Here is a 16,499-nt window from a genome sequence, read left to right as displayed (position 1 = left end):
TTTTCGCTGCATTGTAAGTTGGAACAATGCAGAATAATCCGATACTTACTTTAGATCTAATGTACCTGATGCAACGTTGATGGTTTGGCTCTATTATGATTACTAAACAATTCTTCGCTAATTAATTAGTTAGTGTACATTGAATGTGATGCATATGATGGCGTGTCATGTTCAATAGGACGTTTTGTATGAAAGACCGATTCTGTCTGTGAATGTTCGTATGGTTCGAATGGTCGTCATTGCTTTTATTGAAGCTTCTTTGTCTATTTTTTCAATAATTGTGGGAAATGGATGTCGTATCGTTAAAAACGGGTATTTTGTTCGAATTGTGTTGTTTCAGTTTAGTCACAAACACCATTAGGTGGGTAGTCGGGTAAATGGAAGTTTCTCATCCGAAAAGAATACCGAATGTATGGTTTGTTTTCGCAAAGCACAAGAATTCTCGTACTGAAAACAAGCCAATACGGACCAACTTCCCTAATTAGAACCTCCAAAGTATGTTTGCCAATTGTAGATTCAGTTTGTGACAACAAAGTGATAAAATACCATTTCAAACTAGAGTTCTTTCAGGTTTATAAAACAACAATCTAATAATCATTCATGGTAATAGCAATTCACTCGAGGTTTGCTTCCGACGTGAAAAGTTCCATCTTCTTAGACAGTGTGTACTTTGTTATCTGAAGTGGAGAAAATTTCAGTGTTTCTAAGCTGAATTATTTACAGAAACGAGAACGGAGACTCGTATCAGGTATATAGTTATGAGAAATGGACCGTTATCAATGAGGAGACGCAGAGTTCTTTTCTACCGGAAAGTTCTTTTTTCCTCTTCCATATTATATTTACTTTTTTCTGCTGGCCTCCAGCCAAGTGTTACATGTCTATCATTCTGATGTAAAACAAACAACAAGCTTGATGTAAAACACGAACTTACTAATGAACAAGATTATTATTTTTATCCTGTACGTGATGGAACACTGCTGTACAATCCTATTCATAATTACATATCATGAGCAGAAAAAATTATATCATACATATCAAAATATTTTTTTAGTATAATGTTTTGTACACACATGTTATCATATCACACGGTAAATATTTATCTAAGTTAAGCCTCTCTCGAACAAACTAATTAACGAAAATCGTTGATACCGCTCCGTTTTTTGATTTAACTCCTACACCGCCTTTGTCAAAAACCAGTAATAGTTTTATAGAAAAAAGTCATCGCGTGCAGAATCCAATCGCAAGTTTCAATAGGGAACGTCCAGATTCCAAACATGGTTCTGAAATTGTTTGTCGTCTCTTGTGTCTCAATTCCTGCAACAAACAGCACCATATCGAAACAGAGAACAAGAGCAAACAAGGCCTTGCTTTGCTACTCCGACATAAAAGATGATATACTTGTATATAAACAAAAAAAATATTTTTACCCGTGAAGTCATGTATTCCGCTGTTTGTATCAACAATGACAAATAAGTAATGTTTGTTTAATGTTAATATCACCTAGTAAAGTTGGCAAGAAATGTGTGTTGGTACCCTAACTCAATTACGGACGCCGAATTTATTTTTAAAGATTAAATGAAATCTTAATTACGTTTTTATCACTTTGCCCAAATGAATTCATAAAAAATAATTGTGCTAATTTTGTGTGCTCTTGCCTCGTGTTCCACCTACAAACCCAGTAGGGAATCCAACGCTTATTCCAGGAGAATTGTCTGTGTTGAGTCCTTTTTTTGTATTTCACACGACCCTGTTTCTACCTCTCCTAATGGACTTTCGATGCTTGTATGCGTATAAATAAATTAGTCGAATGGTTTTCAATTCTTTTTTGGATGGAAATTATGTTTGTAAAGCGGGAACAGGGCCTATTTCGGAGTTTGTTGCTGGCTTATTTACAAATCGAGTACCAGAACCGGAATAGTGTTTGTTGTTGAACAAGTTATAATATTTAATTTTGGATGTATTTCAAACGCAACGGAGCAATTTGAAAGTTACGAAAGTTTTAAAAAACTAATTTGTTTCTTGTTATATTTTGAGATTTGGCATTTTTAAGGGAAAGTCAGCTGTTATAAGTCTTTATTACTCGTAATGTGATAGTCAGAATCCGCTTTCTCATTTCATTAAAAGATGGCTTTTCTTTGAATAAATCAGCTAATTAGTTTTTTGTACATCTCGGTTCAAGAATTACTCATGTTTCTTAAATAAACACAATTTTATGCTTCCAGCTTGAAAACAACTTTACGTGCTATCGATTTTGTTTTCATTTCAAAGCTCAAATGTATATTTATTGTACAATCACGGAATGGAACAAGAATGTAATTGCTGAAGCTTATAGCAACTAACACTGATAAAATTCGCGTTACTCCACTCATCCAACGTCACGATATATTACTGTCTACGATCTCCCTTGTCTTGTTTAGCTTCGCCCTTTCTAGCTCCCATAACCTGCTGACGGTGATTTTTCCCGTAGTGATTACACCGAAGTTCCGTTAATTTCGATGAAAGTTTTCAACTTCGTTTGGTTCAGGCATTTCGTGGCATGTTTTAGACGTTGGATAAGGGATTTGGGGGCGGGTTGCAAGAAATAGATGCAATTCTGGAGCCGGAATGTTTGCGGCTGACCCCGTCAGCGGCCCGAATTTCCTTTTGCTCTCTGTATTTCCAAGTGAAATAACACATAGTCGCAACACTTCAGAGTTCATTTGATCAAATTGTCCGAACTTGAGATGTTATTATTTGTCCTTTGGACGTTTGTTTTCAGTTCTCGATCTTGTTTGTTCGACTTAACGGACGTTATAAAACTGATTAATTGTCTATCGGAATCAATCGAGAGAGTAGGCTGAGTCATTGGTGGCACCGGTTTAGTAATAGCTTTACTTATAACCAAAGCTTAACTAACTTTATAATTCTCCCGCTATGGTTTCATTGTGGAACTTGCTACTTGATAGTTCTAAAGCTGGGAAGTTGATGTTAATAGCGTTAGACCTTTTTTAGAAACTTGCATGTAACAGTTGGCGGGCTTAGGAGGCCGTTATATCTTGTAAAAACAGCGGCGTAGGTACTTAGAGTTTAGTGTTAGGGAATTTGTCTGGTAGTGCATAATAAAAATAATGTTTTAAAATTATGCGTGTTCAACTTTACATTTATTTAGAACGAATCTCATGATCATGGCTGGTTTGCATGCAAGCAGACTTTTGGAATTGTCGTATAGCTATGGAGGTAGTCAGTCGTAGAGCCCCGCGAGTTGATCTCATCTATAATTGCCCAGTATATTCTTCAATATACAGTATGTCCCCAGACGAAAAAAAATTTTATCTTTGATTTTACGCCAAAACTGCAAAGGAAAAACATTTTTTGCTTTACCTAAAACGAGCAAATATGTACTTAAAACTTCATTATTCTGATTCAGTGAAAAGAAAAGTTAATTTTTCTCTTGATTTTGGACTTATACAGGGTGTTCCATCTAAACTCCACATTAGAAGTATTGGAAGTTCGAATAATCGTATTTATTTGAAAATTGTTACATAGCCATAAACCATTAAGTCCTCCGAAATTAAAAAAATTTTCAAGATGGCGGCACTTCCGCTTATACCGGAAGTCGGTCTCAGCTTTCTTATTTTGAATGGAAAGGTATATTTTTTACTACGTTTTTGGATTAATCGAGTTATTTTAAGGGAGTTTTCATCAGCTTTCCCTATACCTAAATTTAGCCGTTTTTGAAATATTTGGAGTTTTCCAAAAATTTTTGGATCTTCCACTTTAAAAATCGGTAACTCTGCAATTTTTAAAGATTTTAAATTCGTTTTTTTGGCGTTTGAAAGAGAAAGCTTAGATCCTTTTTCTGGTGTTTTCAAATTTTGAAAAAAAAGTAACATATCCCAAAATTTTAAGGTTACTTTTGTAATAATTTAAATACTCATAACTCAATTTTTTCAAATGGAATACCCCAATTTTTATTTTACTAAATAGAAGAGAATTTAATTGTGCATGGATCTGTATTAACATTTCCTAAACCTAAATTTAATAATTTTCAAGTTATGGATTTTTTGTTAAGACTACAGAAAATTTATTACTAGCCACACCGGTTTTCACATAGTTTGCTATGGAAATAAAAAATGTCAAAATTTTCTCTAAACAAACGTCAACAGCAAATTACTATTTGACAAATAGTGCCAAAATATGAAGAATCAAAGTTATGCAAACTTAATTATTATCCATGCGATTATTATTTAAAGCTAACAAGTGAGAAAAACGAATTCAAAATTTTAAAAAATAGCAGAGTTACCGATTTTTAAAGTGGAAGGTGCAGATCTAAATTTTTTTGAAAAACTCCAAATATTTCAAAAACGGCTAAATTTAAGTATAGGGAAAGCTAAAAAACTCCCTTAAAATAATCCGATTAATCCAAAAACGCAGTAAAAAATTTACCTTTCCATTAAAATAAGAAAGTTGAGACCGACTTCCGGTATAACCGGAAGTGCTGCCATCTTGAAAATATTTTCATTTAGGAGGACTTAATGGATTATGAGTATGTACCAATTTTCAAACAAATATGATTATTCGAACTCCCAATACTTTTAATAACGTAATGTAATGTTGGGTTTAGACGGAACCCCTTTTTAATATTTTTTCTCTTTTTTTTAAGTTTTATCACATTGGCGGTTTTATTTATTTGACAACTATATGTCATTTTAAAGCTGTTTCTTTGAGTTGCTGTTTATTAAAATTACGTTTTTCACAAACATTTTTGTTATTTAACTTGCGTAAACTCATTTGTCAAAGTGACATCATTGTCAAAACAATAAAACGGCTAATGTGATAGGACTTAAAAAGCAGAGAAAAATTAAGTCCAAAATCAAGAGAAAAATGAACTTTTCTTTCTACTGACTTAGAATAATAAAGTTTTAATCACAGATTTGCTGGTTTCAAGTAAAGCCAAAAATGTTTTTCCTTTGTAGTTTTGGCGTAAAATCAAAGATAATTTTATTTTCTCTTGTAAACTCAATCCGGGGACATACTGTAGCTGCGTAAACAACTATTTTGTGTAAAATTTAAATTAGTTTTAGCGAGTCACGTTATTATAGCACGTGCTTCTTTATTTTGGTCATTTACAGTATTACGAGATTGATCAGTTAGAACATTCTTTTAACGAGCTGAAAGCGGATCGGGAGCCGAGATTATGAAGAATACTATACCAAGGATTGAAAGGGATCAATTTATAATTAACAAACGACACAATGCGATCGTGTCGGCCGTGTATTCCATTTGATAATACAATGAACAATGCCGCAATGGCGCGGAGGCGTGGTCTGGCGATACTGCGCCGGATGTCAATCTAATAAATGTCACCGTCCTGCTCGCGTGCGTTATTAACTGCTAAATTAATTGCATTTTCTTTGACATTTCGATTTTAAATCACGCACCCTTATTTCACCAGAGGTGTTATTACAGCCGGAAAACTTACCCGAACATTATCGCACCTATATTGACAGAGTTGACAACGGCCAAGACTACACTACACATTAATAAATGAATTTCGTGCGCAAAATGCTAAATGCCATCACACCACGAGACGAGAATTTCATCAATCACTAATCACTAACAAATTAGATATTTTTGAACGCCCTTTGTGATGTTTAAATTCCCAGAAAACAATGTTTATGTTTAGACACTTGTTGGCACAGAAAGTGTTAAGAAAATTGCACGTTGCACCGGCTTTCGACTTGTACGTTTGATGGAAATTGCATGCAACTTGCAAATAAGGAATTCCGTGTGTTTGAAAAATGCCTCTGAAAATTTCCTGAGCTTTCAGGATATCAAATTATTTCACCGCTATTCATGTTTCAAGATATTTTAAATTGTCTGTCAGCTAGCATAAAATGCAGTTTGATCTATAAAACGTTCTTATTGTATGCAATAGTTGGCATCGAATAGATAGACACTTCAACAAAATTGCATGCACGAAAAGATCTCAACTCGAGTCAGTTTTTATTAGGTTCATTCTTCTATCAAAGTTCTCCACGTAACCAACTTTTAAGGTGAAATTTCAAACTGTTTAGTTAGCGAGTAAATCAATAAAAGGATTGAGTTTCTGTTTTTAGATTCGATATTGATCATTCCTGAAAATAATTAAAGAAAGAGTGTTTTTTGAGTGGATTCGCGTGCGTTTTTTATGTCAATATAATAAGGTTATTAATTTAATTACGAAATGAAAACAAATAATTGATTAAATTCTCTTGAGTCGGGAGAGAGTTTTACTGAAACGAAATCCAGGCGTTTCCGAATTCATCAAATTTAGGGTGGAGTACGCGTCGGCTCATACTTTTCCCATCATAAAGTTTCACATTCGTGGTAATATGAAGCGACAGGCAATCTCTTGATTTCAACGCGGTTCGTTTTCTGTCGGTTGCAAACCCATGAAACATTAATAACGTACATAACTGTGACTATTTTTAAAAATGCATGATATGTGTTTAGAGGTTCTAAAACCTTTTGTCTTGCATTATCTACACAGAAACACACTTTTCAAAAATTGCATTTTGGTTTTTCCATTTTCGATATAAATTGGTTTAGTAATTTGTTAGCGTCGCGTCGGAGGAAAGCATTTTTTGATCTGAGATAGAGAAATAAAAGTCGTTATTATTCAGGACGATGATTTACTTGCTTTACGAATTTCTCTTTCCGTAAACAAGGGCCAAAAGCAAGCAACATACAAGCGGAAAATGTTCTCATTAAATTTATATATCTGTGTCGTATTCAAGATTACTTTTTTCATGCAAATTGCTTTTTGTCGTTACATGAATTCGCTGTGTAGAATTTTGATTAATTATTTTTCTTTCTCCGATTTTAAAAGCCAGATTTGAATGGCAGCTTTGCGGAAAAAATCATATTATTCAAACCCACAAGCTTCTGTTCGTCGACTACACGCTGATTTGCAAATTGGCTCCTATTCATTCTTCAATTATCTACCTACTCCAATTAGAGAGCTCATCTTCTTAATCGCGTCCGCAGAAAAAAGAAATGCTTGGAAAATTCCCGTATTTTCTCAATTGCTATAATAGAATTGTCTGTTGCAATTTTTAAAGCGGGATCAGTTGCAAAATGTTTCCGAAACAGCACAAAAGTAACGATATCATTTGTTTACAGGCGCGCACATCTGCGAAACTGCTTAGAAATACTTAAGGAAATAGTACCGCTGGGTCCCGAAGCATCTAGACACACAACACTAGGACTTTTAACGAAGGCTAAAAGGTTTATTAAGGTAAGAATTTACACTTTGTCTTCTTTAAAATTTTCACGACAGGTTGCTCAACAGTAATTGCCACTGTCTACCATAACTTCATAAACGTAAAACGACTTTAACAGGTATACCTAACATCTTGTTATAATTTTAGAGGTAATCTCATTTACAAGAAAAAACTAAACAAACATAATAATGCCATAAAAGTATATTAAATTGGTACAGTTATTACATAAATTGTAAACTTTACGCCAATTTTTATTGATCTGTGCTAGAACCTGTTTGTTTATCATAGCGTTAAATTATTTGCGAATTTAATTGAAAAAAATTATAATATTAAAAAAATAATAGTTACATGATATTACAGTAGACGTCTATTATACGGCTATATCAACCTGAAGGAACTGTCCTAATTAGTTCGTTTTATCTCAAGTTTGCAATCTGCGTTTATTACTTTAAATGTCTTTATTGTCAAATCCGATCACGTAGTTGTAATGTTGCAAGTATTCCGCAAATTAAAAAAAAATAGCCAAAATGATTTTTATTTTGTCCAATTTTTGGCCGAAACATGTATGTAGTACTTTAAATAAACAATTTGAGAGAAAAGGACCAAATAATATTTTCTATGTAAATATTGACATCTCACATAAATGGATCAATTAATAAAATAACATTTATTTAATAATAATATTTAATTTACTTAATGTCCCAATTTATTTATGCTTAAAAATGTTAAATTTGTACAAAATATTCTCTGCTAAAATATTCAAGACGAAGGAAATTTAACAAGTTTTGGGTTTTACACAATTTGTGCTGAGTTTGTAGTTGCTAGTTTGTTTTAATTACGTTTCACATGTCATTCGTAGTTTTATTAAACAATTTAGCTGTGTTATGTTTAACTTATCTCGGTGTCAAAGTAACACTGGATGTTTTGTCATATGAAAACACTTGTAAGTTTCCGGACACAATTTTATTTTTAATAATCAAGATTTTATTTAGGAACAAGAGAAGGTGTGGCTCATTATTTTATTTGATTACTTTACTAACTTATTTCATTTTGATAAATTCTCTAAAACCAGTATTTATCTGCAAAAAGAAACATTTTTCAAAAAAATTATTTATTGTTACTCTAAAAAACTTTAATTTTTATTCTATTATCAATCAGTGATAATGGCAGACGTTCTTTGCATGTACATCTATTTTGATTGCACGACATAAATGGATAATATCAAATATTAAAAGCTCTGATATTATGGGTGTATAATTATAGTTTGTTTATAATACTTGCATTTTTCCTGCTTTATAATTAATGACAATTTATTTAAAGCTTGATTTATATTCTGATCAAAAAACACTGTTATGTTTAGTATAAAATGAAATTGGTCTTTATTTTATGGGTTTGGTATTTTTAAATTTAATAACTCATTATTCATTTTATTAATTTTAAATTAGTTCCAATTTGCAAGAATTACCTGTTCAGTGCAGCCTTGTTTATGATACTTAACTTTGTACACTGCCCGCCAAAATTAACCGGACAACTAAAATTTTGCGATTTTTCACATTGCAATATTTTTGTTATTCTTTGTCGGATTTCAACGAATTTTTGTTTGGATTAAAGAATGAAGATTGCAGAACATTGTAATTTAATTCAATAACATTTCCAGTTTTGTCTTGTAAATGTTATACCTAAAAGATGAAAGCACTGTTTTTTTTACTGTCTTTTATATTGATTGAGCTGTGGTGTGCCACAGAGACAAACTTAAGTTTTTTCTGATTTCAGATTATTACCCAGTCTTTTCTGAGTTATGTACCACATTTCCCATAATTTTAATTCTTGAGACATGAGAAATACAAACCTCCAAAAAAACCATTACATTTCGAATTTCAATGAATTGTTCGTATTAAGTAGGCCGAATGTGCCAAAACGTTAAAATAGACGCATGGAAGTTTCCAAAAATCAACCATTTTCTTGCTGTAATCCTTTGAAGTACTAAGTTTTTATATTTTTTGTGTTCAAAAACGTAATTGTGCTTCTTTGGTGCCATAGCCAATAATTTTCGGTTTAACTACCTTTTTATGTAGCCTACTTTCTGAACGAATATTTAGTAACATTAGAAAAGCAACGTCTTTTTCAATGCTTTGTATCTCTGGGACACCAGAAGATAAATTTTGAAATTTTTTTCTAATCAAGATTTTTGTCAAGGAAAGTGTAAATTGTGTGAATATGACAATCCCTCAATTTGATTAATCTTCGCCTTCATGTTGGTATATATTTGTTAAATCCATATTAAAATTATCCGAGCATAACAGATAATCCATCACCTCCCCTCCGCATACAAATTCCGGAGTGAAACGGAGCCAATCCTCGAAGACATCGTCTTAAACGTAATATGGCAATTGTAGTCGTGTCGAAGCGAGGGCAACCGTACCAAGTAATTTAGCAGCGGCGCGTCGCGGCGCTCATCAAATCCGTCTGTCAATAGCAACGTATTTGACATTTAAATGCTGCCGCACGCCGGAAAGACTGCAACGCCATAACCGACCGACTCGCAAAATGTCGCCAAAGTGGCAAGTTTGTGCTGAGAATCGACGCGAATCTGCATGTTTGATTATTGCAGATGTTGCCGGCGTGTAATTCGAATTCTCGGCATATTTTAGAACACAAGTCGAGATCAAAGCACTTTCTGCTGGGATATGGCATCACATATCGCCACTTGTCGGATAATTGAATTGGGAACGGCTTTTTCGAAAGATGTTGTTTCTTGCATGCAGTCAATTCGGTGGAGGCGCCGGGCGAGTGTTTGGATATTTCTTTTAATTAGAACTGTGCTATTCATATTTCGGGATTCAGACGAAGTGCAAATTTAATGTAATGGTGGCACATTCGAGTCAACACGAATTTAATTAAGTGCAGCCGCAATCTATAATTAAATAAACAGTTTGATGAATCGCTTTCCAATTTTCAACATAAATAGAAACCGACATTGGCTTCACACTGCACAGACATTAGTAAATGGATACGTTTGAAACGGGTTGCTACTGGCACGTAAATATGAATCGTGCTTTTTCTCCGTTATTAATATACAATAAAGTCATAAAAAGGAATACGTAATGTTTTAGTTTGGAAATAAAAAGCTCTTTAGTGTACAAAATCCCTGCATAATATGGTTTGAATAACTTCCCTCTTGGGGTATTGTGCTGTTATGACAGGCCATTTTTCCCATCCTATTTTCTTTTAATAAATTATCCTTTTGGAATTAAAATATCCGGTTACATTTTATATGGAAATGCTTTCGAGAAATTCGATATCTTTACAACGGTCGCCTTTATTTTTAACAATACAAATTGATTTTCTAACGAGCTGCCTGGCATTAGTTAATTAGATGCTAAAACAAGCGTGTAGTAGACATTTTTAGTGAAAGGCGCCTCTGAATACGTTTTAATTTACTAAAGTAGTCTGAATACAAGCTCAGTGTCGTAAATCTTATCATTCATCATTATTATTTCATGGGAGAGCTTCAACTTAAATATATCCAACTATCACATCTGCATAATGTTACGCGGGATGTCTGCAATATTATAATAATACGATCAAATTTTTATGTTAAAAGTACGGGGGCAATAAACATAAAATATGATTATTCCAGTTACATTTGACTCCAAAAATATCTCTCACAATGAGTGATTCTATGACAAAAGTGTAAAACACACCTTAAGGACATAATTATGTATTTTGTACACGTAAGATTTATTGAAGCTTCTTATTGCCTAAATAAGTAGTCCGATTCGTTTAAATTACCATAACTTTTGAGAAAAAAATTGTAGTGAATCTTGAAAGAAATAAGACATGAACATTTCATTTGCAGCTAAATGTTTAAGCTTTATTTATAATTAAAGAGGGAATATAAGATAGAACTAATTGAGACTGAAAATCTAATTTATAGGCATTGAAAATGATGTTAAAATATTTTGAAATTATGAAACTTTCATTAGTCGATTTGTCTCCAAATTAAAGATGGTAAACGGAGAACAGCACAAAGGAATTGGTGATTAGCAGTTATATTTGGATTGATTTGTAGACGAAGAGATGTTGTTTTGGTTCTAAATGGATGTGAAAAAATTGCGTGAAACCTTATCACATCGAAAATAGGATGTCAATAATAAGAATCCCGCATTGTTTGAATCGAGTTTTAGCGTAGACTGCATTCTTATTTTCTCTCGTCTCGGATATTTCCAAGCATCCATTCTCGCTGTCGCTTGTCAAAAGTGATAAGTAAGCGGTTAATATTTCAACTTCCACTATGATACGCTAAACCGTCTTTTTAGTTTAAGGCACAAAGATATCACCTGCGCATCTGGGATTAAATATCGATTTAGGCGTTTGTGTCGCTATAAAATTCTAGCCGTAAAAGTGAAATGTATGCATAAATCGAGGGAATATTTGATGAAATGCAGATGTGACGCAGTGTGTCATATCCTTTGCAAGATTTGTTTACCGAGATAGGCCCCGGTGTAAATCAATATCCTCGCTATGATATTAGAATCAAGGACCAGCAATGCTGCTGCTCCTTCGTCCTAATCCAATTCCACGTTTCCAGGGCTACCAACAGGGACGTTACCACTAATCATCTGATATACTGACACGGCCCCTGTATATATTGCAACCTCACCACTAATATCTTACCACCAACGAGATATTCATTGGATAAAAACAAATTTATTGCCTCTGGATGCCGGCTTTGTTTATTGGAAACTACAAATTTAGCGGAATATTTAAATTGCTTTGACCTAGAGGAAATGATCGCTGCTCCTGTCTTTGTGCGCCTGCAGATAAAAGCGGCCTTCTCAGTTTCGTAGCTTTCGATGATAAATTCCGCCTTGTAACGGATTCTGCCTCTCTATACGTAATTGCGGGCTTTCATCCCACGCAAGAATACTTTTTAAACTTTCTAATCGTAATAAAAACACAAGAAAATAGTTTATTTCTTCTCATTTAATTGATACATCCGTAAAACACACAATGTTGCCGTCCAAGTCATTGGAACAATTTTATATTTCAATAAAACCCTATCATAAAAGAAGTCAATTTCAAATGACATAAAAATGCATAATCTTACAGTGATACGAAAGTGTGCGCGGATTTACAATGATGACTCAATAAATAAATAAAATTTTCCGATCGATTGTAAACTGAAGCTCTGCATCTGCTTTAAAATGGTTGTAACTTGAAGTCGGACAAATTTATTACATTGAAATCAACGACTTTGTTGAGCCATTATTTTTAAACGCATCGTATAACATTGACAGAATGTTTAAAAAGAATCGAAAATGCACCATCATCCTTGTATTAAACAGTTTTATTTAAAATGTTAAATCATCGATGGCTTTACTCTACGTGACTTTGAACAGGTAGATTTATTAAACAATGGAGCAAGATTTCATCTTTTCTATGCAAGGTACGCTGTGGTAATTAGCGTGTCTAATAAAGGATTCAAGTTAAATTTTGCGGTTAAATTCTTATGGAAGATAACTTTTCGTGACTATAAACGACTGCCGGTTTTCTTTCGGTTGCAAAGCATAATTTTTAAAATAATTCAAGCTAATACCTCCATTATTAAATTTAATTGCACTTGGAGATACGTTTTTTTAATCTTAAATAATGAGACGTTTATTCTCCAAACACGGTTGATTTACAATTATGTACTAGCTAAACACGCAATGATCCATTTAGTGCATAACTGCAAGATTTTTCTTTGAAATTTTTTTACCGATATGAAATGCTAATTAACTAGCAAAGTATAATGCAACAAAAAGCTATTTCAACTTTTCTTTTAAAACGAGAATAATAACAAATTTGTATTTTTTGCTCAATGAAAAATCCAGTTGAAGTTACACAAAAGAGGGCACAAAACTTTTCTAGAATCAACAGTTTTTAATTTATTTTGTCTTAGTTTGAATTCGTTACGTAAATATCATTCTGGAAATTTTTCCACTCGTATCTGCGATTTGTTATTTCACCGGAATAGTGATGTGGTTGCAAGCTTTGGTTGTTGTTTCAGGTTGAAATTGAAATAGAACATTCCAGAATTGTAATTTTATAGTATTTTTGTGACCATGCTGTCATATTTAATATTCGGAGTTTGTAGACCAAATCAAATTTTAAAATATACGAACAGTTTGCTTTTAGAAACAACCTAAAATGAAATTGTTTTGGCAATTATAGTGACGTGTCGTGTTTAAAAAAAAGTTTCTAGAGAAACTACGTGTATTTTTGATAACATATCTAACATGGCATGTCTGTATGAGCCAAAAGGAAGTCACATTTTTATCGAAAACGAGGTGTTAAAGTTTGTAAACAACAATAACATTTACAAGATACATATCAAACACGTAATGCTTGTAGCACAAAGCTGTATCAAGACCCATTTGCTGTTGTAAATTTTCTGTTCATAAAGTCTTGAGTAAATTTTGTGGATACATTGTTGAACGATATCTATTCTGCGAGTATTTCACTGGCTGTAAATTTCCAAGTTCATACCGAGTGCAATCAATTTTTCCATGAATGGACTACTCTCAGTAGAGTAGTTACACTATAGATCGTAATTTATAGTGGCCGCAAAATGTATCTGCTCCAGGTTGAACATAACTTTATCTCATAGTAACAACTCAAACGTAACTTTAGTGTAGTTGGTAGCTGTATAGCAATTTATTAGATGTATAATTCTGAATCGTGGCGATATTTCACTTACGGCATCTTAAAGATTTCTATATATCATTGCTCTTGTCCGCTAATAATGTATAAATTAAGAGGTAAGGTTGATTGCTGGGTGAGGCACAGCTCCTTCGTCTTGGAAATGGAGCAACAATATATCTCCCATAATTATGAATAATGACTAAAGCGACCGTTTCCCTCTGTCCGCTTCTAGTTAATGAATACTCGTTTTCTACTTCGTTTTGTAAGCGTCTGGGATTTTGCCATTTATTACTTTTGAATTAATTACTTTTCTTACAACTTTGATTTGGAAATAACGATTTTTTTCTCCAATGATGAACTCTCGCATTCAATCTTCGATTTAGTCGTTGTCGTCGACAGTGTTCCAAACAATTTAATTATTAACGCGAAACCAGCTCGCATCTTTGTTAACTGAGTTAGTTACTTCCCAATGAATAATAGCACTTCTAACGACCATGTAATCATTCATTAACATTCTCTCTTTATGCCTTCACCGTTTTTTGCTACAATTTGGTGACTTATGCTCTGTAATTTCTTTGTTGTCTTAAATATGTAATGAAGTTTTTTTTTTTAAATACTCTTTAGCGAAAAATGTTAGGTTGTCTTTGCTGAGTAAGCTTAAAGTTCTCGCCCCGTTTTGTGAAGCTTCGTACGATCTTGGCACTTCGTCCATCGATAAACTGATTCAGCAAAAAGCTGCTTTTTCAAGTGAAAACTTTCACACAAATAGTGTGAAGAATGCGTAATTACGTTTGGCTTCGGTTTGAAAACCGTTGTTAATTCGTAATTTGGTCGTTGTGTCCATTGGGAAAAAATCTCATCTTTGTTTTGTTGATTTTACGGATCGTCAATATGAATAGGGGGGTCGTAAAAGATGAGGTAACTGATAATTTTGAGGTTAGAATGCCGTCGGCGCTGCAGAGACAAAGCAGACTCTTTATGGGTCTAATAAAGTAGATACGGCCACGTTGGTAGATGCGTGACTGCTTTTGTTGCAGCATGGCTCGTTCGGCCATTCTCCAGATCAATATGACCGAAGAGCGGACTTCCGCTGCTCGCTATTCACCGGAAATTTAACTTTCAGCAACCGTAGGCAAATCATTGATATTTATTGACATAATCGAGGAATTGCTCCGAAATTAATGACCACTTTTGGCCCGGCGCATTCGCCAAATTTAGACATTCTAATGAATGAACTTTTTCGTTCGGAAGATTTACCACGCTTATCGATTCATGTTTAAATTTCAAGCTCTTAACAAAACATTACAGGCAAATTTAATCGAATTGATCAAACTTAATGATTCAGATAACGAAAGGAGCTTCCAAGACGCGCCACTGCAAAACAAAGCGAACGGCGGTACACTTGTAAATTAAACTCTCAGGCGGTGATTTATTACAGCAAATTGGAAAACACTTTTTTTTAAAGAACAAAAGTTGATTTTTCTAATTATTATAGAAGACGTGTGTTTGAAAAATTCTTACAATCACGTGTCAAGTTCAACTTCACTTCACTGAAATTACTACGTAAAGTTAGCCAAAACTGACGCAAATATGGCAATTAAATTTTGAAGTATTTTATATAATTGAATGAAATATTGTAGAAAAAATATTGTTTTGCCAAACCGCTTTTTAACACTCGAATGCTACGTTATTTTGCGTTAATAAACAGTCGTTTTGCACACTTAGTATAAAAATAACTATTTTATAATTATAATACAGGGTGTTCGGTCCAAGTCGCCCTGGTAGATAACATCTAAACTTTCTTTTTTTTTTCAAAAACTATATTTTCAAATAATACTATTCATTCCTAGTTTTCTTAGTAAATGCATCAAATTTTTTTGGCACATCCGGTGTAGCCGGAAATGCTACCAAATTTAGTTTTTCAAATGGAACACCAATGTTTTTTTGCTCGAAACAATAATAATTGGCATGAAAAATACGGTAAACCACTATTTATTACATTTTACTTTACATAATGCACTCAGAAAACAATTTGAATTCTTGAATTTTATTGCAAATTTTGCACGGTGGCGGATTTTACTTGTCAAGGTATTCATGCAAAAAGCAATATATGCTTGGATACCCTTTAATTGTTAGTTTGACAAAGCCCAATTTGTCAATAAATCTTATTGAGATCTTTAATAATGGATGATATTAATTACGACGAATTGGTAGATAAGCTTGAAGTGTTTTTTAAGTGCAATAAAAATAGAGCGGAAGCTGAAAGACAGTATAGAGAAAAATACTCAAATAGAGTTCACCCAAATCGTTGGAAATTTAGTCGAATTGAAAAACAACTGAAACGAATAGGTTCGCTTCTTAAAACTAAAAAACCTGTGGTTCTTTGTGAAGAACAAGAAAATAGAAATCTGAATGTTCTGTTATCAGTCGTAGAAAATCCAAGAGTTTCCATAAGAGAACTCGCTCATCAAATTGACAAATTAGATTTGTTAAACAATTAAACAGTATCCAAGCATTGTTTTTATTCACACCTTTCCTTTAAAATTAAAAATCAGGCTACGCGACCAA

The 16,499-nt window shown here is 33.3% G+C and overlaps 1 protein-coding gene across 1 annotated transcript in view; it reads left to right on the top strand.

Annotated features, from left to right (window-relative positions):
- LOC123007058 (max dimerization protein 1-like) overlaps nucleotides 1–16,499 on the top strand; it is a 129,318-nt gene that overhangs the window by 89,856 nt on the left and 22,963 nt on the right. Inside the window, exon 4 of the mRNA XM_044402084.1 lies at nucleotides 7,144–7,258. Coding sequence (XP_044258019.1) covers nucleotides 7,144–7,258 — 115 coding nt within the window. The remainder of the gene's footprint in view (nucleotides 1–7,143; nucleotides 7,259–16,499) is intronic.

This window comes from Tribolium madens, unplaced genomic scaffold, assembly GCF_015345945.1.
Source record: "Tribolium madens isolate multiple individuals breed KSU strain unplaced genomic scaffold, Tmad_KSU_1.1 Scaffold_3;HRSCAF=73;Tcas5.2_LG2, whole genome shotgun sequence".
Lineage (NCBI taxonomy): Eukaryota > Metazoa > Arthropoda > Insecta > Coleoptera > Tenebrionidae > Tribolium > Tribolium madens.
Note: the sequence above shows the minus strand (reverse complement) of the source record. Positions and strands in the feature narration are given on the sequence as shown.